The sequence below is a fragment of the Nothoprocta perdicaria genome, unplaced genomic scaffold (assembly GCF_003342845.1).
Source record: "Nothoprocta perdicaria isolate Ctin4 unplaced genomic scaffold, notPer1 scaffold_28, whole genome shotgun sequence".
In the NCBI taxonomy this organism is placed as follows: Eukaryota; Metazoa; Chordata; class Aves; order Tinamiformes; family Tinamidae; genus Nothoprocta; species Nothoprocta perdicaria.
Window position 1 is genome coordinate 1,432,811 of NW_020455510.1, and position 27,946 is coordinate 1,460,756.

Here is a 27,946-nt window from a genome sequence, read left to right on the forward strand (position 1 = left end):
TAGAGATGGCTAATGCACACGATTCCCTCTAGCTTTTATCCTCTAAAAATCTAAAATGAACCGAGAAGTCCACTGACAGGTTTACTGTTGGCTGAAGTTGTGATTTCCCAGGGATGGGTGCACAGAGAAATTGAATATTCCAAGAAAAGCAGTAAATTTCAATAGCAGGGGAAAAGGACCAGCAAACAGAATTAGATCTACATTGCTTTCTTTATTTCTCTTAATAACTACTTGGAAATAAAATAAAGTTGCTGGCAAACACACACACAAAGATAAAGGCCTTGAAGAACTTAATTCAAATTAGACAGTGGGAATTAAGTTCTACCTTAAGTGACTCTAATGATCATTTAAGAAATAATAATGTAATCAAAGCAGAACAAAACATTCGCATTGCTCAGAAAAGCATGAAAATATTTGACACACAAGACGTGTCAGAAACTGTCATCCTGTGTTACTATCAACACAAGATGATCTGACTGCTGACCATTTTAGCTACATTTATAAACAACAAGCTGTCAGTCACTTTTAGTACTTCCAKTTGTATTTTGTAAAAATAATAATTACTGTGTAAGTTACAAAGACTAATTAACTAACAAACTTCACAATCACAAGATGAGAGACCTTTTTCCCCCCTCTTCTCTTTGTGTCCACCTATCTAAAAATACAGTATTAGAGAATCTGACTTAGGACAAATATAAAACAAAGACCAAGAAACCTCATGGGACTTCCAGAACTTTGCTGAAAACAGTAAACTCCCATACAGCAATGCCTGAAACACTAAACAGCCAAACAGTTTTCAATTACTACTGTCCTTCCATCTGTTATCACAGACTTATCTACACCAAATCTCTTTAAGAATGTGAAATTYGGGAAACAAATGATTGTTGACAATTACTAAGTGCCAATTACTAAATCAGCTAATTTGGCCCTCTTCGGTAAGAGCCAAATGAATTGGGGAATTGCTCTAAGTTGGACCTTGATTCATGAAACATACTTGATCAGTGGATACCTTAATCTCCATTTTACTGCTAGGAATCAAAAGAGGATTAAAGACAAAATTCACACTCATTTAGTATTTCCATGTCCTATTTTCTAACAGTTGGACTGCCTGTTTATCAGCCTTACAAATTTAAACACCAGTATTCATTGGCATCAATAGTAAAACTTCACAGATTGCAATAGAACTAAGTATGAGTGTATACCAAATAAAGCACATATCCAAKGTGGTCGTATGACATGCAGTAGTGAGCGGATACTCAAGCTGAGTATGAAAAATGCGTCCTAAAGTACTGGTTGCTAAACACTAGAGCCACATTAATCTATTATGAATGTGCAGAAACAGCGCAAGTGAGATGATACTCAGAGTATGAAAAATTCTTCTAAAATACTGGATGCTAAACTCTACAGTCACATTAATCTATTATGAATGTGCAGAAACAGTGWCCAGTGCAATATTTCCAGAATCTTCTACTCACATTTTTAATAGCTTTGCATATAAACTTTAGATACTGMCACGGCTCTAAACTCTGATTTCTTTTTTTAAGGAAAGAAAACAATATTTTATGTGGGAAAAATAATTTGATAATTCTAAAATTCAAATATTTTTTAGAACTATATTTAAGCTTCACACACAGGAATATGCATGTATTCTGCATTAAACTTGAGACTTAAAGAAACTTAGCTTATAGCCATAYACTATAAAACTAGTTTGTTAAGCTCTAAGTTCATCTGTTTTCCTGTGTTTAAATTAAAAAAGTAAAAATGCTATGTCAAACATTCTTGTTTTTATCTATTGGTCACTGCATGACTTTTCCCTAAAAAAAGTAATTTAGCTAGCTATAAAGCTACACTTATTAATAGCATATTAAACCAGTTACTGTGAATTTCTTTATACTTCTAAAGTTGAATGCAGGAGAAGAATTTTCAAAGATAAAACACTTTCAACACTAGCTACTTTATACTGGTGGCTAGGAAACCACTAGCAGTTACTGAATTTTAATCAACATATAAAAGAAACTGTTACTTTTGAGCTTAYCCTTAAGTAATAATCATTTTGAAAAACATGTTTTTCTATAACACTTGAGACCACGCAAGAACACTTCGGCGTAATTGTTAAAAAGGTGGTAACCTATGAAGTGATGTTGAAACTTACTTATTCTAGTAAATAGGGCTGAGGACTTTTGCCCAGATAAGAAAAATTCTATTGTACATCTTTCAGAATCAAGCTCAATTGGAAAATTCTTTGGAAAGGCAGGCTGGAGTGTTTAAATATCTTTAGTTTGTGCAAAGTAATATTTTGCAAATTCTCAGGATTGCCGTAGCTACAGTCACAACACACTATTTCAGATAAAGCCAGACTTTTCCTTTGCAACAGTCAAGTTCAGCTTGCAATGCTATCAAAAATAAAAGAACTGTAAGCTAATTGCTAGCACGTCTGACGCAAGCCGTTGCCCCAGCAACAGCCCAAGTTGCYGAAGTGCCTGATCCAGCATTTCCTCATCTGTTTGCACTCACACCAGCAGTCTGACAATGTAGTCACTGCATCCTGTTTCACTCAGCAGCCAGCGAAACACACTACGGTTAACCCTTGACTAGCAACTTTACAGTTAACCTATCAGCTATAAACTAACATTTATAGCAATATTGGATGCATACACTTTTTAATTCTTACACTCTTATTCCTTTTAATCAAAAAGAATGTGAAATCATCTAAAAGATAATACATATTTCATAACAAAATATAAAAACTTCAATGTAAATTATAGAAAGTATCTGCCATAAATGAAATTTTAAAAACTTCAGGCCTCTTTAGATTCTAAACAGCTAAATTGTAGTACCTTTGTAATTTTATAATTCAAGGAATTTCTTTATTTTATACAATATCTAAAATCCACTAGATACAAATGTCAAGGGAATTCATCAAACTTGCTCATTCACATAAAATAGATGTGTTCATGAATAAAATCAAGATATTGACGTAAGAAGTTACAATAAAATGGTTAGTGTATACACTGTGGGAAGGGGAAACAAAAAACACATATTTTGACCTAAATAAGAAAAAAACACACACAGAGAAACAATGTGTGCATCTCATCAGTAAACTGTCTTTCACAGGAAGTTCTGATTCCAGAATAGTATCAGCAACAAAACCACACGTGTTAATCAAAAAATCCATGTACCGGTCTTCATTACATTACACAAAAAAAAAAAAAAAATCTGGAGAAGGGGTTTTTTAAACGTTAATTGTAGCCGTTTCAGGCATGAATAAAAATGAAAAGCTATTTACAGCACAGACCTTTTACACGTTAACATCAATGCTCATCTAATGTAAAACAATTGGGTTTTGTGCAAAGGGATAATCATGGGGCATAAAGAAGCAAAAATGCAAGATTCACATTCACATTCTTAAAAGAATTCACATTCTCAAAAGGATAAATGCAGAAAAGCTCTGAGTAAGGCTTCACCAAGGAAAAATACACATGCAGTTCAGTGATGAAAATGTCTCTCAATTTATCTCTGCAGTGCAACTGTAAGCGGGAAATCCCCAAACATTCAGACAAGATAGCTGCCAGCCACCCAATCATATGGACTTGTCATAGCTATTTCCTGACCACTAAAGAGAGGCAGATACCAAAAGGTGACAATAAAGGGAGCAGACTTTTTTTTTTACACTATTTCTTTCACAAAGTCTTACTCATTCAGGAAGCTTAAGTTCATATCAAGTTCATATGAAGTTAAAATTGCTCTAGAAGCTCTAAAGCCATTCTAGTTTTCCAATAACAARCCTCCTTCTTTCAAATACATGGTGGATTAGACAATTCTAGACACCTCTGTGCTCAAACTTAATATCTTTCTTTACCCACATTCTGAAAAAAAAACAAAACAAAATAACAATTGTCAGGCCAAAAAGCTCAAGTGCATAAATGAATGGTGTAAAATAAAACTCCTAAGAATACTATGCAGGTATGCACTTGCAAATGTATTTGCCTAGAAAACAAGAAACAAAAAAGAGATACCATGTTTACATGATAAAAATCAATGCTCCAGTTTAGTTAGCAATTAACTACTTGTTAGAATTTCAGATTTTTTTTTTCCTCGAAACAGAGGTGTTTCAACCAAACTGCAACAACAGAAAGCAAGCATCTATTGGTGAAGAAATCTTTCCTTACTTTAAAGAAAAAAACAGCTTGAAAAATATACAGGATGTAGTTCAGTACCTCTTTACTGAAATCCCAAGGAGACAGAAGAACTAAGAGGCAATGACAGGTGAAGAAGTTGAGATGATGCAATATGTTGAGTAACCTTCCAGGAGGAAGCAGGCCAGTAGAGACTAGTAAGACTTACCTTTCTGGGTTACCCTAGGAGCTAAACTCTTCCCACCCAAACTCTGCTCATCTCTCAATCAGGGAGGCTCAAGAAAATCCCTTCTCCAATTTGTGAGCTGTTCATAGGAATTTCCCTCTCTTGGCTAAGTTATGGGTTTTGTGGTGCACAGCCATATGATGACTTCTAGTATGCAACTCAAGGCTCAAGCAGATTACATGAAACTAGAATGGTTGCTGAGATAAAACGCATTTTATGTATCTGGATTAGAACCAAAAAGTGGTTGAACATCCACAGACAAGTTCTATCAGACGGCACAAAAAATGCTCATAGCTAAATACGAGCACAGGTATCAAATGACTTAACATTTGAACTATATAACTGACATACAGCAAGATCATCTTGTATACAAAGATAGCTTCTATGCAAGGCTTGGAAGTCTAAATATGAATGATTAAACGTGCTTTCCCAACAGCCAGAATTGTCTGCTTTATATCAACTAATCATGGAATCTACTAGATATACACTTTTTCCTCCAGCTCTGCCTCTTGGTGTATCTGACTAGAACGTGAAAATGAAATTTAGCTCTGAGGACACAGCTAAACAAACTCCTGGTGACAGGCACGTCCAGACAAAGAAAAGAAAAACTTCTGATCCCTGGCTTTTCTTGACTTACCCCTCTTCATGAGATCTGAAGAGCTACCATTGCAGAACATCAAGACGCATTGCAGAGCTGATAGGAAGGAAGCAACATGCCTGGGAGACAGCTGGGAAGCTAATAGAGATACTGAATCAAAACACTACTCAAAATGGAAATAAAGTTTCAAATTTTCCTTGAAAGCTCTGCAAAAGTCTACTTTAACCCATCTGCCATATGGAGATAAATAAAACTCAAGAGAGCAGAATTCTGTAAACAGAATGAAATGTTTCAATTAATCTCATATAAAAACTTCAGTAATACAAAGACCTGGCAAAGCGCTTTTTTCTTTTTCTTTTTTTTTAATAGGATTCTAATAAACTGGGAAGGTACTTTTGAGGATACAAATCTTCAGTACTTTCTATTGCTTTAAGTATGGAAGAGAAATATAAAACAACTTCCTCCATCTATTTTTAATGTAGTTTACTCTCCATTATCATTAGCTCCAGTGCTTATTTATTAGCAGAAGTAAGTAGCTAATCTCACTTCTCCCTCCCTACTTCCTTACAGCTGGAAAGTGTTATGCCAAACAAGATGGCTAGAACCCTTAGATTCCTCCAAGCAAAGTAAAATATAACTAGAAAGTCTTTGCCCCCTCTCTCCAAGAAACAGAATTGTTTTAGCTTTTTTAGATTCTGTGTAGGTAGCAAAAAATAGGCTCTTAGCTAGAAAAGTCTCCACACTAAGAGACTAGAGGTTACAAATAAGTTTGCACAGATAACAGGTGTACGCCTGGAAAATGCAACAGGTGAGCAAATTGCCTTGCACCCAACAAGAGAACACAGAAAAAAATAGTATTACATAAACACAGCAATTGTTTTTGAGTATATCAACAATAAATGTACTTTTAAATGCAGTCTAGTTGTGTCATTTCTCAGTAATGAACATTTATTTGATATTTAAGCATAAAATTCTAGAAACAGTTTTGTATAATAAATGCTAAGAGAATATTTAAATCTTCTACTTTATAGGGTCACCAAACCTATTCCACAGGAGTACATTTAAAACAGTAATTTAGTTGACATGATTAAAATGCTCTAGGTGTGCCTGCTTGAGCAGGAAGGTTGGACTAGATGATCTGTAGAGGTCCCTTCCAACCTTAAATATTCTGAAATATTCTGAAATATTCTGAAAATATATATTTTTTTACAGCATCTGTATCATCTTTGTAAGAGTTGCTCATAATTGAGCCCAATTAAGTTACTGTTCCTCTCATGCATAAAAAGATGAAGACTACTCTAGCAAGAAGAGATATTAAAATAATTTTAAATTTAGATACAGCTAAGGACAGAAAAGGAGAAAGAAAAACAATATTTCAAAAGAGACAAGAAAAAGCAATTTACTATTTAGTACTAATTTTCTAGAAAATTCTTTATCCCGCATTTTAAAGGCCCAAATAATTAAAGATGTGCCCAATAAGGCACCAATCCTGTCCACCACTAGCTAGGTACAAGGAGCACAGCTTTAAGAATGTATTCCTTTGAGACTGTTAACACCTGCTCTAGGTTATAAATTACATTAAGCCCTGTGAATTTTTGACAAGTGGAACTATAATCTCATTCGTTAAACACCGTAAAACACATGTTCTTTTCCACTTGAAAGCTAAAATGCTGTGCTGACTCTAGGTAGCTTCCTACCAGGATACATGTTAAGGCAAGTATAACATATTCGCTCACCTTCAGCAATAAGATTTTAACAGCAACTAGTCTTACAGAAGAGAAAAAAAAAAGAAATAATTGTATACCTTTTCTGCTTAGATGAGGAGCATTATAGGCCCATTGTTATTCTGAATTAAGACTTAATGCCAAGATTATATCTATTTTATACAAAATACAGCATAAAGTTTTTCCAGAGTTCTAAACTACTTTCCTAAACACAAATTAAAGCAAAAGCAAGTAGTTTAATATGTAGAGATATAACATCAGTTTATCTATTAAAATTTGTCCTGAAGTTGTTTTTAGTTATGTTAATAATGGGTTCCAAAAAATTCATATATTAACACAGTTTAATTCAGTTTATCCAGTTTATTCAGTTTTATTCAGTTTTAACAAAACTTCAGTTTGAAGTTTAGAGTCTAAATGAATTCTGATTTTAAATCTTCATAACAACTTTTAATTCTTCACACAGAGATTGAAATATTTACTATTTCACATAAGTGAAATAACTGTCATTGTTCCAGGGAGTCTAAAAACATAAGCTACYCGTAAAAGCAGTAACAAGAATCTGTTGCTTATCTACATATCTAACAGGACCTCTGTTCATCTACTTATGCTTTCTTACCTCCATCTTGACATCACTCAGCCTCCTGCAAACCAATTTTTTTAAAGTTTCTCCAAAAGGAATCTTCTTCCGCACTGAACAAAAATTTACTATTAGYAAAAATGAAGTCACCATGAAAATGCTGTTACAAAGCTTTCTTGCTTAGACAAGCTTGTTCAGCTAAAAGTTCCAAAGCAACAAATTAGATTTTCAAAATTACTGCAATCCTTCTATGGATGGAGAAAAAAAAAAAGAAAATATCTAAACAAAGTTTTTTTATGAGCATGCACAATTAGTGTGCAATACAGATACTTGTAGTCTAAGTATTTCAACTGTCCTGTGACGTAACAGCACAAATGCTGTCATGTAGAGGATTTTAATCACTCATTTCATTTAGACATGCCATATTTCCTTAATCACAAGATCACATGTAATACTACCTGGCTTTTTATTATTAAGAAGAAAACAGACAAGTGAGTGCCTAAATAAACATCGATGTGCTTAGCTGAATGAAATTTTCTCAGTGCCAATTTCATTTGAAATTTCCTTTGCAAGTATATTTCAGTGATCCCAAACAGATACACAGCCCTGCTCACAGAGTGAGTTAAAACAAGGACAGAAAAAGAACACACGTGGGATGGACAAAACAAATCGGGGTGGGGAGGATGGTGGGTTTTTTTTTTTTTTTTTTTTTTTTTCCTCCTCCTCCTCTCTCTCCTTTCTCTTGTGGTGTATTTCCTATCTTTACTCTCTCCTACACTGATCTGTGAGGAAGAACAAAAGTCCCTCATGTAATTAATCCAGGTATTTATTTAACCCAGTCTATAAACAACAATACACAGTAGGTAAGCCTGTGTGGTTCAATGCAATTTTGTACAGATTCTTTCAGCAGAAGCAGCATAACCCAGATCAACACAGATCCCTAGATGGGCCAAGTAAAGCCCACTTTTCAGACAGTGCAACTAGTGAAGTAGAAAAACGGGCTAATGGAGCTTTATTTCTTCCAATCTGAGCCAATTCATTCAGTGCCAGAGTAGATGGCATTTCACAGACAGCAGAATTTTCAGTGTCCCCATCACACCTTCGCGTTTGATAAGATTTCTGTCCCCTACTACTCACACACAAGGCCATATCTGCTTAAAATTAAGAAAACGTACCTTAAATAAACTAAAACTGATGTCCAAATTATGTAGTGAAGATAATTCCAAGGGACTGAAAATGTGTAAACCACTGTGGAATTGCAAGACAGCCTTATCAAAGAACCTGTGAGTGAGCTTATGCATTATGCTGTATACATATTATGGCAAATCAAATACAATTGAGGCTACAGCAGCTATTAATGAAGAAAGCAATCACTTAAGACTTCTCTCAGATGCATTTGCTTTTTAAAGTTAATATAACTGAAGCAGAAATACAACACTGAATTTTATTAAGTAGTACTGATGCCCTCTAAATACCAAGATCAATCATTGGCTTAGAGCAAGTTCACAAAAAGTCATTTCGTGTCTATCCCGTGCAAAAATTAAAAGTTTGGCTTCCAGGAGAACATCTACTTTTATAAAACAAACACTCCATAAGATTCCTTAGCTACCACGCATTTTTCACACAGAAGATAACCACTGACTCTCAGGTATCTTATCAGCAATCAAATGCTGAAAAAAAAAACAAACCTGTGTCAGTGATTTGCTTGAAAGGATACAAGTTGTTATAGAGTCAAAAGTACTAGAAAAAAATACATCAATATCCATTCTTCATGTATTTCTTATCAAATACTTTTAACTTAGAAAACCCCAGAAATTTAGAATTCCTTTAAGAAAATCTGCCAAAGAACAAAATTACATTCCTAAAGTAGCAAATAGCTATCACCTAACAGTATGTTTAGGAAATGGAACTAATGTGAAAATAACCTGTAATTGAATCTGCAACACTATACCGAATTAAAAAAAAAAAAAAAAAAAAAAAGACCTTTAGAAACACTATCTATAATCCAGTGTTTGGTCACAATGCAACAGAACTCACACTGAAGATGTGAACAGTCTAATGTAACTATGAATTACAGTTTAAGAATGTCCTTTTTAACCTTTAGTTTAGCTCCAATTGCTAAAAGTGTTCAATCATTTAAAAAGAAAATGGAACATGACTAATTACAAAGATTAAAAGAGGCCCTCTAATACAAGGATCATAGTACCTATGCAGGGAGTCATAGATAAACTGCTACCTCAGGAAGATTTAAAAAAAATAATAATTAAAAAAAAATCCTCTGAAAGACTTAAGCCTCACTCTCTACCAGAAGACTTTAGTCAATATTATAAGCTTCTGCTGATAAAACTACACTGACTGGAAATATAAATAGGCAGGTCTAACAGACTTGCTAGCAGAAATACATAAAAGTGGCATAATTGCTCTGGGGGTGGAGGGGCAGGGGAAAAGGGGGAGGAATAATGAGGTTGTTTGGACATAATTAAAGTACTCCCCCAAAATTAAACCACATGGTCATTTCTCAGTTATTAGCAGCATGGATATAAGCTAAACCAATGTRCCTATATTATAATTCATAAGAGCCACCCTCATTCTCAAAATATTCCTCACAGAAGCAGCATGAGCTCTCAAAAATAGATTCCAAGAATATTTCAGAATATTTCAGAATATTTAAGGTTGGAAGGGACCTCTACAGATCATCTAGTCCAACCTTCCTGCTCAAGCAGGCACACCTASAGCATGTGGCACAGGGTGGCATCCAGGCGGGTTTTGAAGACCTCCAGAGTAGGAGACTCCACAACCTCCCTGGGCAGCCTGTTCCACTGCTCTGTTACCCTAACAGTAAAGAAGTTGCTCCTCACCTGGAGACGGAACTTCTTGTGCTTCAGCTTGTGGCCATTACCCCTCGTCCTATCGCTGGCCACCAGTGAGAACAGCCTGTCCCCTTCCTCCCTGCATTCTCCCTTCCTGAACTTATACATATTAATCATATCCCCTCTGAGCCGTCTCTTCTCCAGAGAAAACAGGCCCAGCTCRCTCAGCCTCTCTTCATACGAGAGATGTTCCATTCCCTTAATCATCCTGGTTGCCCTTCTCTGGACCCTCTCCAGAAGCTCCACGTCCCTCCTATACTGGGGTGCCCAGAACTGCACACAGTACTCCAGGTGCGGCCTCACCAGAGCTGAGTAGAGGGGCAGAATCACCTCCCTTGACCTGCTGTCAACGCTCCTCCTGATGCAGGCCAGGATGCCATTGGCCTTCTTGGCCACGAGGGCACACTGCTCACTCATGGTTAACTTAGTGTCAACCAGGACTCCCAGGTCCCTCTCCGTGGAGGTGCTATCCAGCAGGTCAAGCCCTAATCTGTACTGATGCCTGGGGTTATTCCTCCCCAGGTGCAGGACCCTGCACTTGTCCTTATTGAACCTCATGAGGTTCCTCTCTGCCCAACTCTCCAGCCTGTCCAGGTCCCTCTGGATGGCGGCACAGCCCTCCGGAGTGTCGGCCACTCCACCCAGCTTGGTGTCATCCGCAAACTTGCTCAGGGTGCATTCCGTGCCCTCGTCCAGGTCATTGATAAACAAGTTGAACAGCACTGGGCCCAGTACTGACCCCTGGGGGACACCACTGGCCACAGGCCTCCARCTGGACTCGGCCCCATTTATGACCACCCTCTGAGCTCTGCCATCCAGCCAGCCCTCGATCCACCGCACCGTGCACTCRTCTAGCCCACTGTCCCGGAGCTTCCGTATGAGGATGTTATGGGAGACAGTGTCAAAAGCCTTGCTGAAGTCAAGGTAGACAACATCCACGGCTCTCCCCTCATCCAGCCAGCCTGTCACCCCATCATAGAAGGCTATGAGGTTCGTCAGACATGACTTCCCCTTGGTGAATCCATGCTGACTGCTCCTCAGCAGCTTCTTCTCCGCCATGTGCCCGGAGATTCTCTCTAGGATSAACCGCTCCATCACCTTTCCAGGGACAGAGGTGAGGCTGACCGGCCTGTAATTGCCCGGCTCCTCCCTCTTGCCCTTTTTGAAGACTGGAGTGACGTTGGCTTTCTTCCAGTCCTCGGGCACCTCCCCCCCTCTCCAGGACCTCAATCCAAATACAACTTACATGGTTCATTTTCTATCACATCTTCAGCATATTACAGAACAGGAAATTACCTAAGGAAAATATAATTTTCATATGCCATAAAATAAATTTGTTTATCAACAGAACAATAAATGGAACATGCGCTCCAAATCTTCCTTTAAAATAGTTGAGATTATTTAAGTTTATACAAAACAATAAGGCTGGCAAGCCATCATCAGGTAATAAAACTTACTAGGGTAAGTCACTCAACCAGTCATTCAATGACTCAACCAGTCATTCAATCAGAAGAAATAGTTGGCTCTTCTTATTTCTCTTGTAAACTAAGATTAGCACTGGTACTCAAAAGGTGGCTCAGGACAGCTCAAGACTTCATAAATACCAAAGCAGTTTTAAAATACCAAATAGGCAGACACCTACAATGACTAAACATCTATGCTCTCATCTGTCCCTTTACAGTAATTTCACACTTGTTTCAAAGCAGCATGCTAGATTAAAAAGCTATGAAAATGTAGGGACGGCCCTGAGAAAATGAACACGTCCAAGTATACCACAGGTCAACAGCTGCCTTTATTTATATGAATTAGGTCCTTTTCCAAAGTTGTGCAACCCATCTTCAAACCTAAGACTGCTCTGAAAACTATACTTTTATTTTAACAATGAATTTGCTCACAGTCTCTGGAGTTCCTGAATCACCTCATCTTCCTCGTACTGACCAAAAAGGCCACACAGTTAACTAGGCCTTGCCCAAGGACAAATCTCTGATCTGCTTTTTTCATACATCCCAAATACCACCACCCATTAGCTTGCATCATGCTATCATGTAACTTCCTAACATTGAAGATTCCTATGTTTGGAAAACTCTATTTTTCTTTTGGTTCCACTGGATCCTTCAAGTTTTTGACACTTTTTATGCTTTGCTCACACTCCCTCATAGATTACAAAATCTGGCCTGCCCAATCCAAGTCCTTATCCTTTAATCTTTCACTCCCACTCTTAGGTTGCAGGAAAGTCTTTTTTTATTAAAATGTATTCTGTTGCACCGTTCCATCTTGCTAAGCATTTCTATTTCTCCCATTGGAAAAAAAAAAGAAGTCACACTAGAACTCAACTTCTTTTCCCTCTGACTCTCACCTTAAGTTACTTCTTCAGCTCTCTCTTACTAAGTCCTATTCTAGAAAAAAAAAAAAAATGGGTGTGAGATCCTAAATTACCTTGGCCTCCTGTTGCTTGCCCTCCCTTCTCATTCATAAGCCAGAAGCTTCTCTCACCTGTTTTTCTCCACAGATTTTGTTTGTCATGGGAAAGATTACATTTTCCAATTCTGCCCCCCCCCTTTTTTTTGGCATAGAAGCATAAGATTTACTTTTTTCCATCTTCAACAAGTATTTTGTGAACACCAGACCAAACAGCTTCAAGTGACTAAATTCTGTGATTGGCTTGATTGATAGTAAGGGCTGCATATATTTACTTGCTAGGAGTCAGACAAACCAAATAGATGCAAGAAAACAAACAACAAAAGCTTTAAAAATTCACTTTCTGATATATGTCAAATAAGGCACAGGCCTTAAAAAAAATCTGCATACAGCTCTAGTATTCACTGACATATATGACAGAAGACACCTAGGTGGATTGTCAGGGTTTCAGCATAGCGCAAACTTGCCCTCCACAGCAACACACTTTCTGAAGTTCTTCTCTTTCTACTTCCCCTGTTTCCCCCACCCCCACACACACTTAGGAATTAGAAGCTTAAAAGACAACAAATTCTATTTGGAGCTAGACAAATTCCATTATTAGRATGATACTGGCAGGCGTGCACGCGCACACACACACACACACGCAGGTTATGTCAGCAGATGACCCTTTTCCTACTCGATCCCTTGTAACTCTTCTCTTTCACGTTTAATCTCACAGAACACACTGTTCACAAACCAGAGTCTGGATATATTGTCTTCCACTCCCTATGAACTATTTTGTTCACTGCTGTTCTAAACACTTCTGTGAACTTTTCTGTTCTTAATCTCTACAATTTTAGTTTGAGTATTTGAATTCTTCCTAGTCAACGCTGAAAATTAGTACTTTGACACAGCTAATCACTCTGCCATTGAGGCCTTCTCTTCCATCAGCTTTTCCACTCCTTTCCTCTGTCATTCCTATAATAAAACATCCTCAGCCTCTTACCAGAGTTCAAACAAGTTTTGGATAACTAAAAATCAAGTTAAACTAAGCTTAGCTAAAGGAATTCATAACCATGCTCAGGTTCCCTTATAATATTTTTCTCATGTTCTGTGAATATATTGTAAAAATACATAGTAAGAGGCAGCTTTTGCACTACAAAGCTGACAGTCTCTAATGCTGAAATATGATTTTTTCATGAACAGGAAGCAGGAACAGATAGATAAAGTCTAAACAAATGAAGAACTGCATTAATTTTAAGTTGTATATATGTGTTAGACTACTTGAGGTCTGATCTTTCTAAAGTAACCTACAAAAGGTGCAAGATAGATAGGAAATGAAATTGGGAAGATTTGATGTTAATTTAACAGCCTGATCACAAGAATCCTTCCTTTAATTAGCAGGAATGCAACATGAACATGTTGTCCATGAAATATGCCAGCACTCCTACTCATTCAAACAGCAAGCCAGGTAGTTAGGAAAAAGAAAAGGCAGCTCTGTTTGCAGACTATTTTGGACACACACCTCACAAAAGCCAAAAAGGCCTATTCTTTCTGCAAGGAAGAACATACTTTTGACTCAACTAAGTTCCTACACAGGTTCTCTCTGATACCTGTTCACCATCATGTTAAAGGGTGACCAAACTTTCTCCCTAGGCGCAAGATGCATACTGCAGTAAGGATGCAAAAAGCCTGCTAAAATCATACAAATATGAAAAAATGTTGAGAGCTGAGTTCATAAAATAAATAGCAACTGCATAATTTTGTGGTTTAAGTTTATCCATATCATTCTGATCTATATGCATTTGTATTTATGTATTTTCACAATGGTGTTTAGATATACATATATAAAAATGTAAACATATAATAGACCTGTCCCTCCCAAACACACACCGTGAGAAGTTGTAGGCTGATGACTCAAGCAAGTGCAGATTTCATACAGCAGGTAAGAACAAAGGCAATTAAATTTAGCAGCTTTTCAGCATTGCAGTTGCTGCATCTGTCCAACTACAGAAACCCCTGGTTCAAACATTTAGCATATAGATTGTTCAAATCAGAAAGCATTTACAGGAACCTGCTCATAGGGCCCTGTCCAAGAAAACAACAACAGCTCCATGCGATTCCAGTATGACCACTACAGGTTGCACAGACATAGCACTGCTCCCCCCCACTCTCCATGCATATCTTATTATTACTGGCTTAAGCCAGTATCTTATCTGTAGCCAGTATCATTATATCTTATAATTACTGACTTAAGCTAATTAGTGAAAAAATAGTCAACCCAATATAATTATTTTCTCGTAGTATTTAACTAGACAGAGTGGGGCATATTTTCAAATCATATAGTAACTGAAAATTTATAGTAAAGTTCCCTATTTTGCCTTGAGAATAACTCAAAATTGTCTGTTTTTACTTGCTCCTGCTTGTAGGGGTTCAATCCACTTTAATAATCGCACGAAATACACAAAGTATGATGACTATAGTAACTTAGCTGTCATTTACCAACGTGTTCTTGCCCTAGCAGAATTACACTCCATTCCTTGTATTCCACTAATCTTTCTAGTGATGCTCATTAAGCTAACTACATCTAAACATTAATATTGACTAAATCATTACAATATGGTATAGAGATGTGCAAAATGTGATCTTTTTAAAAAATATGCCATAAGAAGATGTCTGAAGAGCACTAAGTGTATGCATTCTTTCTTTTTAGAAGACACAACATAAGGAGCCTTTAAAGTTTATTCAAATAAAGTTGCACACTTCTCACACACAAACAATTGACATTTTATCAACTATGCAATGTTTGATGTCTCTCCAAGACAGAGGGGAAATCAGAGAATTTAAACTGTGTTATCCTTGCAAAATCACYCACAACCTATTGTATAGAACATACATCTGTGAGGCTCATTTAAACTGTGCGTAATAAAGGATAAATATTTACTGTGAAACATAACAAGCTGTTACAAAAATATAGTAGAGAACTTAAGATCTCTTTCTTGTGTCGATTTACTTCTAGCGATAAGAAAAACACTCAATTCTGGGTGACTACCAAACAGTTACATTTTAGTACGAACACAAATGATTTAAGTACTCTGTAAGATCCATACATTTATTATGGCTGACATTTATGATATTTCTTAAAGAATAGTCAATGCCTTAACTTGAAATATACACATGATTTTAGAAAGTGAGTGGAATACAAAAGGAAACATTAAGTAACTTGCTTGCATAAGAACAAGTATCCGGTATCATTTAAAAAGTTAACGAAGGCAGTTATCCCATTTGTCATTTTTTTTTTTTAAATATTGCTAATGATTGAGASAAAAAAAAAAAAAAACAGAGCATTTACTATCCAGAAGGGAGCAGAGTAGAGAAGGCAAATTATACAATATTCTCAACATACCATAATTGGTATTGAAAGATTTTAATGTTTTAAATATTTTTAGTATATATTTAATAATTTTAAAATGTATTCAATAGGTGATTTCAGCATGCTTGCACTTTTAGGTAAAATACACACACACACACACACTAGTGGAAAAACATAAAAATGCTGAGGAAGAAACTGCTCAAAAACTACTCCACCTTTTTAGTTTGACCTCGTATTTCCTCAGAGCTATTTCATGGCCATCACAAGAGCCATGCTATGGGGCTTATGCTTAAGCAGAACTAGAGAATTTAACTTAGAATCCATGAATTTCAACCACAATAGAAGTAGAGGAGAATCGCTTCCCAGAAACGGTTCATTAAAAACGGTCTCCTTTCTCTCCCTGCTAAAACGGGCTCCTTGAACACACCCATCAGCCTCAGGCCAACCCCATCTGCAACACAACCTTATGTTCCCGGAGTTCACGTGGGACTTCCCAAAYATAAACAAGCTCAGCCCCACGCGGGGGTTGCCCTACACAAAACACGGCTCATTGAAAACTTTTCCGCGAGGCAGAAACCAACAGAGTCCCATTCAAGAAAACTGACCGTTTCGGGCATCCTTCCAGACTCTACTGAAGAGCTCCCTCTCTTCAGTAAAAAAGTTTCTTAAACCAAACCAACCGAAACTTAACGTCAACTTATTTGAAGTAAGGAAGAGTATGTGGGAAGGAGAGAATTGGGAGAGAATCTGTACGACAGAAGGATAGTCACCACTCAACGCCGATAAGACGTAAATAATACCCCTCAAAACCTGATTTTTAACAGTTGGCAATCACTTTGTCGACAGAAAGCGGGAAGAAACTGAAGGGACATGCAGCTGGAGAGCTGGGGTTTCCTTCTCTCGTAAAGTCTACCAGAAGCGGAGGAGGTGGGCTTTGGAAAAGAATCAACCGAAATAATAAGGTAGCCGATAGCCGTAGGCAGGTTTTTTGTTGTTGTTGCTTGAAGTTTTTTTAAGGAGTTAAGACAACTTTTAACTACTAAAGATGGTGCGGATAGGGGGGCCAGCAGCCTGTCCTGCTGCAAGCGTCTTACTGCGATTTAGCTCTTTAAGGCAGACGCGAAGGGCATCACTGGTTCTGCAGAATCAGGCTGAGGAAGTAGCGCACGCTGCGGAACCACCATATTCCTCTACTCCTTCAGCAGGAGCTGGACGGTTACCCGACACCCAGCACACACATACACAGAAGTTCGGAAAAACAAGTGGCGCTCATCGTCCCTCAGAAAAAGTTCCTCCCTCCAGCTTTAGAGCGACCTACCTGCTCTCTGGAAATGCAGGGCAGCGAAGGTCTCCGGTACATCTTGCAGCTGCCAGGGTAGCCGACCGGGCTCTCCCCCAGGGAGACGCAGCTGGATCTCCTCCGGGCCCGCAGCGCAGGCCCCTTCTCCTCCGCGCTGGGCAGCCGCGGGCGGTGAGGCTGCTGGGGCGCTGCCCGGCCGCGAGGCGCGAAGCCGCCGCGCTCGCCGCCGCACAGGGCGAGCGCGCAGCCGGCTGCGCCGACCGAGGCGGCCAGCAGCGGCCTGAGCGCCGGCGGCAGCGGGCCGAGGCTGGCGAAGGACACGAGCCACACGAGGCTGGAGAAGAACAGCAGCAGGAGGCTCCGGCGCAGCGTGAGGGAGCGGCGCAGCAGGCTGAGCGCCGTCACGGAGCCCAGCACGGTGAGGAGCCGGCCCGCGGCCGCCTGCAGCTCGCCGCCGGCCTGGGGCTCCTCGTCGCGCCCCTCCGCGGGCAGCAGCCACTGCAGCGCCACGAGGTCCCCCGAGAAGCAGCAGGCGGGCAGCGCCAGCAGCCACCAGCGCGCCGCGCCGCCGCGCTCGTCCCGGGCCAGGTGGCCGGTGAGGAAGAAGAAGGCGCAGGCGATGCTGAAGAGCGGGCTGAGGCAGCGCGACACGCAGAGCAGGGCGCGCAGCGGCCGCGGGCTCCGCCAACCGCTGCCGTCCTGCTGCCCGCCGGCGCTGCCCCTGCCGTGCAGGGCCAGCAGCAGCGAGAGGGCGAGCGCGGCCAGGGCGCCCAGGCTGAGCAGCGCCCGCCACGAGCAGGGGCAGGCGGCGGCGGGCAGCAGCAGCAGCGAGAGGAAGCGCTTCGGGGGGTCCCGCCGCGGCGGCGGCGCGCAGCCCTTCACGTAGCCGTTCCGCAGGCTCTCGGCGGCGGCCGCGGGGGCGCCCGGCGGCTGGCAGTGCTGCGGGGCCGTGCCGGCTCCGCGGGGGCACGCGGCCGCGGCGTCTCCCTCTTCTCTCATGGTGGTCGCGCAGGGGCGAAGCGAGGAGAGGAGCGGGCGGCGCTAGCTCCCGCCTCGCCGCGCCTCCCGCATGGCCTCAGGAGCGAGGCACCGCGCGGAGCCGCGGCTTCTTCCCCGCGGGCGGCACCGTCCAGGCCATGGTGCGCAAAGTCGGCGAAAAGAGGAAAAGGTAAAAGTCTCTCTCCTCCTCCTCTCCCCCTCCGCCAACGGCTCCGGCGAGGGAGACTCGCTGCCGCCTCCCAGCGCTCAGCGGCAGCAGCCGCCGCGAGCCCCGGCGGGGGCGGGAGCGCGCCCGAGCGCAGCCCCTAAAAGCCCGTCCCTCAGCCGCGCCGCCCGCAGCTGCGCATGGCGCGCGACGGTTGCGCCCTAACGGCCGCCCGCTAACGGTCGCGCCCCGCGCGCCTGCGCCGGCCTCGCGCGGGACTCCCCAACGGCCGCCAGGAGGGGGGCGGGGGGGGCTGGCGGCTCCTTCCCGCGCGCCACGCCGCGCCCCGCCTCCCGCCCCGCCCCCGAGGCGGCCGGTAGGGAGGGCGCCCCCGCGGCCACGCCCGTTTAACGGCCCGCGGGGGCGTGCGGCGCGCGAGGAGCCGCTGCCGCCGTGAAGGGGCTGACCTGCGTGTGTGTTTTTATACGTGGTTGTAGCTCCCGTCACGGGCCCGGCCCCCTGTGCGGCCACCCCTCTGCAGCGCGTCCCGGCCTTTCTCTTCTAAATTCTTCTCAGTTTTTGTTCTCCGTTTTGCTATTCCACGGAAAAGTTGCTAATATGCKCCTGAAAGAGCATATAGAGTGGCTGGGTATTTTCACTTTAAGGACCATCTCTTTTTGTTTGTTTTTAGCACGTGGAAAGTAAGCATGAGTTAGAGCAGCGTTCTACCCTTTTTTGGTCTTTGTTGGCTGTGTTTACGGATTAGACCACACTGCTACACCACGCTTGGGTTTTTGCGCAGCTAATCCTTCTGGAATGGATCAAAATAATCATTTTGTGCTAGGCTATTCCAAGTGTTCAGAATGCAGTCAGTGAAAACAGGCAGCTAAAGGAMTCCTGAAAAGATGTCTATGCTCACGCATCTTTTTTTTTCCCCCTGTTAATAACTACATTCACTTTCTAAGTTCTGGTTATACCTCTGGGTGGACATGTCCTTGTCTAAATAAATGCTCACAACATTTAAGTGAAAATCTTAACAATGCACTTTTTTTTTTTTTTTTTTTTTAGAAATCAGTTTAGGTCACTGGTTGTACTTTTTGTTTGGGGGATGAAAATAAGGAATTCTTCAGATGACTTAGCAGTGTCATCTGCCACATGTGATTTGCTCCACTTAAATAGCAGCTAAGTAGCATTTTGAGGAAATTGGAGTGTGACAGGAAGCAGTGCTGCAACATATGGGCCCAAAGTTGACAATATGCAGAACCCATGGAGCATCATTACTTATGAACAAAATACAGTATGGAGACTGCACATAGGAGGCTGGAAATAAGTAATAATTTGTTTCTTCAAAGGCAAATCCAATTGATGGAGCTGTGATGTACCTTCCTCTGCTAGAAATGTGTCTGCTTGCAGCAGTGGACATTAGACACTGACTGAGGAAGATTATAAGGATRATGTAGCATTTTTTTCCTTGTCATCTTCCAGTTTCATTAATGCAAGAGAACATATTTGTGTTCCCTATATATGCTGGGAACATAATCTCTGCCTTTTTTTTTAACGTAGCGAAAGACGTGAATATTGTGGCACCTAACTTGGAAGTGAGAGCATCTCTAGGTCCTTTCACGGTATTTCAGCAAGTTATGGGAGAAAACAAAACTTTTCAGCTTCTCCTTTTGTGTGCGTGTGAATTTCTGTGACAAAACTATCTCAAGATATAGTTAATAGCTTTCCTCAGTTCTGAACTTTTGTTCAGAACTTCTGTTGTGTTGAGGGACCGTTGCCATATGTTTTGTAAACTGCATATAAACAGTACTTTTGGATGAATTCCTATTGTACTGTAAATATAATCTGGAAAGTGAAAATGTAGATATATGTCACTGATTAAGACGTTTCATTGTTTTTAAATATTATAGTTCCTTTTAGAAATTAATTAGTAAATTAATATAAACACATGTAAGATTGTTCAGGCAGCAACAGATTATSTGTACCTCCAGCTTTGATACCAGTTTTACATCAGTTGTTTGAACAAATAAATTGCATTATTACAACAACAATCATTTAGTGAAGAAAACAAAAGAAACAGTRTACCTCCAAACAAACACACGTACACACATGCAAGTGTGGTTCATGCAGGGAAAACAGAAAGCTTAACCAAATTTGAATGAATACTTGGAAAAATGCCAGCATTATGTGTTACCATTATACATTTGTACTGAGGCAAATGTTGTGGCTGCTSTGTTTGGTAAACTCTAGAAACACGTGTCCCAGCTTACTGGGCACTTGCAAGTAGAGGCTCAGGCAYGTCTAAATACAAGAATGTGTTTGGTTTGTGCTAATTTACCTTTCCATTTTCTATCTGTGTGTTGCCTAGAGGATATTCATACTGTAATTGGTGCTGTCTGGTGGATAATCTCAAATTTATCTGTAATGTGCGAACCTTTCAGAACAAGAGGATCCTAGAGGATGTTATGTGGCTGATATCACTACTGGGGTATTTATGTCTTGAGCTGTCTTTAGAAAGAAAGTTACAGTAGTTTATAGACAATTGAGTTTACGATACCAAGACGGATTCATAGGTGAAGATCTCCCCTGAGCCAGAAAATGCACATCCACAAGAAGCCTCTCTTTCTTGTGTTTACTATGCACGATGTCACTGCACCTCCAGGAGGGGATGTTGATACATTAGACATGTTTGAAACTGGAAAAAAAGATGGGTCCAATTGCATTCCATAGTAAGTGAATCACATAGTTTCAAAGATAAATAATAAACACCAAGTCATAAAATGATAATCTTTGTTACATAATAGAAAATACTAAGTTATAGGAAATTAACCTTTCTCTCTACTTTCTTGAAAGAGGCACAAAATGGGAAGGAAAGGAATAATAAAAAAAAGTTGAAAAAAAAAGTTGTTAGAGCCTTGTCTCTAGTGGATATAGCACTTGTGAGTTTAAAAAGCATGAGTAAGAGCACTAGAAAACTGGAGATGGTGCAACAGACCATTATTAGACGAGATTTTACACTTTTTGAGTCAGAAAACATCAGAAAACATCAATAGCTCCTGTATTTTTGATTTTATTAAGAGAAGATGCATGCTTATTTCTGGTTCCTACATCCAAAATATTTCTACTATTTGTTTTTGTAAATCTCAGCAATCAGATCCTCATATTGGAATAAAACTCAAACAGTTCTCAAATTGACCAATGCATCCATCCTCAAATAACCATGAAACAATGTAGAGCACTACAGCTGAAATGTACTTTGATCATACACCCATTCCCAGTCAAGAGGTGAATCTGCCAATAAACACTGTAACATTTTATAGGCAGAATCCATTGATGCCCTGACAAYACAGGCCATATATAACCCATATATTCCTTCCAATCACATTAAGTCTAACACTTCACATTACCTTTATGAAATGCTGTGATGAAATTGCATATCTTCTTAAAACAGCATTTCTATACAATATGTAATGCTTGACATTTACTTTTAAAAATATTTTTCAGAGGTTGTTCTGAAAATTTAGAACAAGATTTAAATCAATAGAAGTTGTTGGCTGATTTTTTATCCTCAGCTACCAGCAAATGTGGATACTTGTTTTGTAAAAAAAAAAAAAAAAAAAAAAAAAAACCACAGAGACTTGGATTTCAAAGTTCAACAGTTTTATATTCATAAACATTATGTCTTTAAGTTACTAGAGAACTGCATAATCACGTATTATGCTGTATTTTTGACATTAGCTCACCTGGAGAACACTGGGGTAGCATAATGCTTTGACAGTAAACATGTGGGAATTTCAGCTACTAATTTTTTGCCAAATGTCACTGGTTATTCAATTACAATTTACCTTCTGAGATTATAAATTGTAGAGTAATAAACAAAATAAGTGACTTTCTTGATATGTATCATCTCTCTATAGTTTGTTATGCTGAAGTGTCTTTTATTATAAAATCTAYCATTCAGTGAAATAGCATTAAGTGTAAGAGTATGTAGTCATATTTCTGTGGTAATTCACTCCTTAACTTGTTAATTAAATTTTCTGTCTTGAATTATGGAATCTGCTCATAAATAGTGCTGAAGATTGAATCTAACTAGCAAGCTYAGTCAGTTTTCCAAAGAATTCTGACTTAACATATTAGTATTAGATTCATAAATATTCTCATAAAGATCAGAGACAATCCAAGTCAGTTCATTTACTGGAGGGAAAAGGAAAAAAGTGAGCTGAATTATTAAATCACCTTCTTATTTCCTATGCCTTTCAGATATCCATTTTATTCACCCTAAATTATGAGGACAGGTCCTTATTAATTAACATTAATTTTAATTCAGTTAAGTACTGAAAATTACATTAGTCTGTCAGCAGGCATAAAACAACTTGGTAAAGAAATTGTGCTGAGTTATACCTCTGTTTGGCCTGTTTATCAGTTTTCAGCACAGGCCAGACTATAAACTCTTTTTTTTTTTTTTTAGCCATATTATTTTATTCAGCTATGTGTATAAAACCCTTATAGTCCTTATTCATCAGAACAGTATGTACTATACTTACCATAAGACAGCATTAAGTAAAAGCTTGATTCTGGGGAAAAAAAAGTAAGCATATTATTTTGTTTATGATTAAATAAATATGTAATCTTTGAAGTATCAGGCAGTAGATATCTGAATCACAGTGGATCAATAGTTCCTGTGTGAAAAATCAGTATCTAATGTATTGAATGTTAAAAATACAATCTGCATACTAAACATTCAGAGATTAGCATAAATTTTATCATCTTGAAATTTAAAATATTTGGAAATTAATTTGATGTTAGTATTTAAAATAATGTTAGTCTAGTAGAAAAGTCCAYGTAAAGGAATCTCTGGAAATAATATGTAATTGCAACGTTTTCCTCATTGAGGAGAAATGTAATAGATATGTCACTTGATCAGTAAGTTTACCTGTTCTTTGCTTAAAAGTAGTGCTTACTACCGTTAGCAATTATGTGCAAGTAAGAGGAAAAACAATAGTTGGATATGAAAATGTACTTAAATATTTCCAGGATGTTCATTTTTCACAGGTGATACTCTTTATGACTAAGAGTAAATAGGAGCCTTTAGAAAGTATAGCTAATCACATATAGGCTTACCTAAACAGCAAAAATTAGTCAGTCATAGAAAGCTCTCCCTCCTCCCTTTTTTAAGAATGTGTCTTAATTGGTAATATAAGTAAAAAAGGAGGGTATGTTATGGAGATTTTAGAAATTCTGACTCCGCGAGTTCTTCATGAAAGAATATTATCTGCAACTGACCAGTTTCTATGTGGTTAGTTGTAGCTAAAATGTACCCAGCACACTTGGGTACAAAGTAATGGAGCAGAAGCAATCACTACCTGTTTGATATTTCTCATAATGAAAGAATAATTGACCAGTAAACACAAAAGGAATACATTTAGTAGCGTTCTTATGTTGCTCTGGAAGTTTTGTTTTAACGAACAAGCTACAACTTGAGGAAAGGACCTGGAAAGAGCACTGAATATGGCAGTAGGATTTTTACCAGAGTTAGTCAATGAAAACAGGAAGTTTATAATATAATATATTTGCACTTATGCTCTATTARCATCAGCTAGGTAGCAATGACAGATGCTTAATATACCTAGCTCAAACATTGTATCAGAGAACAACTGATTTAAGAACCTTATTGTATCATGTATTATTATGTATACATGCATATGTATATTATATCATAGTAACTACCACCATAGCACTGACTATCTATTTTTTTTTTTAATTTGCTGAGCATTTGCTTGAGCTGAGAAGAACAAGCAACAGTTGTTCTGACAAGAACAGTCTCCTATATCTGATCCTCTGATTCCTGAGCAAGACCGCAGGACCAGACCAGCTCCATGACTCCTGTAGCAACTGGAGTCACCCGCAGCATCACACTCTCCCTGTTCCAGAGGGGCCTGACACAAGCTGTTGCAGTTGGGGCTTTCTCCTGTTGACAGTGCTGGCAGTCCCAGGAGCTTTATTGGTCTTCCTCTGGTCTTGATTTTATCTTGACAGAGTGTTGGTACTTTCATCAGTACCTTTCCTAAGGATTTGTGATCCATAAAATAAAATAACTCTTTAGCCTCAGTTCAGTTCGATGTTTAGAACGTCCCAGTGTTCTCCTCAAACAATATTCACAGGATCTTTGACCATCTGGTGACCTTTATCAGATTACTGCCTCCGGGTTTGGCCAGAAGTTTGACACACAAACTAATCAGGGTCATGTGTCATCTAGACTGATCCTGCAAGCCCCGCTTGACACAGCAGCCTGTTCATGCACCTCCTCCTTATTCCTTAGGCAATTTTCTTGACTCCTTTGTTTCCATACTAAAACAATTATCTGTTCTGAACAGACATTGTACACTAAAAAGGGATGTGAATTAGAACAGCATACCGGAGGCAAGCCTGAAAATCCAACACATGCTAAAGTGATAGGGAATAGCTTGTTCTTCCATTATTTCTTCAGTCAAGTTTTGCCCCAAGAATTACTGAAACTTTTGGTGGCTGAATCTGATCAAGATTATTATTGGATATCTATTATAAATATCCATCTTGGTAGCAGATGCTTTTCCAGCTACAAGTTATTCTTGGTGACTTGGGAATCTTGGTGCTTTGCTGTCCTCCTGAGCAAAATTATTCTGTGATTCCGTGAAAATAATACATCAGGCATCCAGTCTGACTGGGTTTCTTGAATATGTTGGAAAAGAAATGAGACTATTCCAAGAATAATATCACAAGCAGGAAATTCAGGACAATGTTCTAGAGACTTTTTCAAGAATGTGGTTAACCAAGACTGACTCCCTCCTTAGACACAAATAGGAAATGCTACCCTTTTTACTCCGAGGTCTTTTTATTCTTTTTTTGGACTTTTTTGTTTGTTTGATGGTTTCTGTGTGTGTTGATTTTTCCTCYTCTTCTACTTCTTCTAGACATCTCTGTTCTGTTAAGGGAGACAARTGCATTCATTTCAAACGTGCACATGTTCTCTTCTAAGGTTTAAAAGATAAAACAAGGTGATCACAAGAGGCTTGATAGCTCAAACTGGCTGGTTCCCATAGCACTGATTTCTCAATCTGCACTGCTCTTAGAACCTATTGGGCAAAGCACCCAAGCCAGTGACTTCATATCAAGAACTCTTAATCATGACTAAAAGGCAAATTGCACATCAAGATTTCAGCTTCTCTGTCACGCATTGTTAGTCCTTATATACACTCCTATCACTATATATACTAAAATTGTTATTAACTATCTAAATAATAGACTGTAAAATCTGTTGAAGATATACTGTTGATATGCCTATGTGCAGCAATGCAACTTAAGAAATGGCATTTCCTGTTCTGAGAAACATTCTCTGAAATTCACATTCACTTTACTTTGTAGAAGTGATATGACATTGAATTCCTTCCTGGCTGTAAACCAACAAATTTGGCCAATCTGATATTGATGTTCAAAAGTCTTTCACAGGAGAGTTCAGTCACTCTAGTCAGTGAAGTGCAATTATCATTTTACCATGTTTATTTGTATACTACACCATACTTTTAAAAAAGTACAAAGTATACTTTACAAAAGTGTAATATACCTTGTACTTTATCTGTAAAAATAAAGATGTGCATCTGTTAAGATGCACACTCAATTGCCAATCTGCAAAATAATATTTTCTTGTTTTTATTAATTACTGTAAGATAGTGAAAAAGGCACCTGTAAAGGCAAAGGTACGTTTTTTGTTGTTTTTGTTTCTTCTCTTTTCCTATTTCCTCTCTTCCAATAGGAAATCTTCCAATCTGGTAGTATCTTTTGTCTGAGATACATTGTTCCTGTTCATTTAATGATGTGGTAAACACAAGTTAAAGCACTTCGGTGCCACAGAATCTGTTGTAAATGAGACTAATAACCTACATATGTACTCATAAATTTGATATATACTTAAAATCAAAAACAGCTGTGCAGATGTCTTGGCTATGTAGTGATATGCTCATAATTGCTGCAGATATTTTTTAGGTATTCGCTGGTTAGTTTCAAGGCAAGGTTATTTCAAAGCTGTCTGGAATTAATATAGAGTCCTTCAAGCTTTCACTGAATCCCTCCATGGACTAGTCCTAAAAGCTAAGGTCTGGGCCAAATGCTCTGGATTTAGTAATATCCTTACATCAATAGAATTTGTTTACGATTTAAGCACATATGATGCAGTGTCTGAGCTCAGTGACCTGTCAGAACAACTGCAGACAATGGGCTTTCCACTGCCAGGAGCTGCCTTACGTTTGTCGGGACAGGCTGTGGGTTCTGCTTCCATTGTTGTTACTCTTGGAATACRTACAAGAAAGATGGCAGGAACCAAATGAAACTGTGCTGTGAAAACAGGGATATGCATGACAGCAAAGCTGTTAAAAATCCATGTAGCAAAATTAGGAACTTGGCAAGCGCTAGAAAAAAAAATGGCTGATGACAGCAAGCCTTTTTTTTTGTAGGCTACAGCTTACTCAGACAGATCCTCTTCCCTGCTGATTATTTTGGTATTGGCATCTTCCCTAATAAAAAAATGAATACATGCTAGGAATGGGCTGAGTTGCAGTTTGAAGATGTGGGCCATAAATAACAGAATACGGAATTGTTGCCTAACAATTATCATTATAAGCCTAACACTCCTAAGCACTTGAAAATGCCACCATTTGGAATCTGCTACCGAAATTCTTAGGCTCTTGCTGTGAATGTCAACTCATTCCTGGGCTCCTCTTTTTAAAAAGAACCTCTCAACACAAAGAACCTCTCAACAACAAGAACAAAGAACCTCTCAAATGCCATCAAGAAGTATCCCTCATGTAGGCAAAGTCATATCATACGTATTCCACGTGGAAAACGTGGAAGAGAAAAATTTAAGAGACAAACAGTTCCCACAACTATCTGATGGTCCATCACCATGTGATCTCACCACCCCACTTGGCCCAGCCAGGGCAGTTACACCTATTACGTACCTGAGAAAGTGAGAGTAACTAGGCATTTGCTGTGACAGGAACCTTTTTACGCACCTACCTACCTTGCCCTTCCAGRCACTACGCTGTTGATGACTCTTARTGTTTTCTGATGCTGTTGATGACTCTTAATGTTTTCTTCATCATAGAAAGAATTCTGAAGGAGAAAAGGGCTGAAGAATACTTCCTATTCACTCATTCTGCAAAAACAGAGCAACAGATCAAACACTGAGTTCCTGTAAGATTAGCATCACAAATACTTTTATGTCAAGCTGACACCCGGGAACAAAATAAACAATGTGACAGAAAGGCTGTGCTCAAAAGCTAAGTCTGCCCCACTGAAGTTGCACAAAATACAAGGGAGATTTTGGTTAAAAAAAAAAAAAAAAAAAAAAAAAGGCCTGGAGCTAAAAGTAATAAATTGCTTTAAAACATGCACATTGACATTTTAATAGCCTCACCAGGCTACTCATAATCCAATTTTATTGCTGTGTAAATACAACAATGAAGGTTACGAGATGGCATTTTATAAATTCTGCTAATTAAGGTCCCTTTAGGAGGGGAATCACCAGCAAGCTACTCTCAGCAGGGAAAGAAGGACAGATTTTGAA

The 27,946-nt window shown here is 39.2% G+C and overlaps 1 protein-coding gene and 1 long non-coding RNA gene across 2 annotated transcripts in view; both read right to left on the minus strand.

Moving 5' to 3' along the window:
- The window catches only part of PDE3B (phosphodiesterase 3B), a 71,070-nt gene extending 52,870 nt beyond the window's left edge, over window positions 1-18,200 (minus strand). Inside the window, exon 1 of the mRNA XM_026041092.1 lies at window positions 17,220-18,200. Coding sequence (XP_025896877.1) covers window positions 17,220-18,200 — 981 coding nt within the window. The remainder of the gene's footprint in view (window positions 1-17,219) is intronic.
- Window positions 18,201-27,374: 9,174 nt separating this feature from the next.
- Window positions 27,375-27,946, minus strand: part of LOC112948863 — a 2,059-nt gene continuing 1,487 nt past the window's right edge. The window contains exon 2 of the long non-coding RNA XR_003249713.1: window positions 27,375-27,535. This is a non-coding gene — a long non-coding RNA (uncharacterized LOC112948863). The remainder of the gene's footprint in view (window positions 27,536-27,946) is intronic.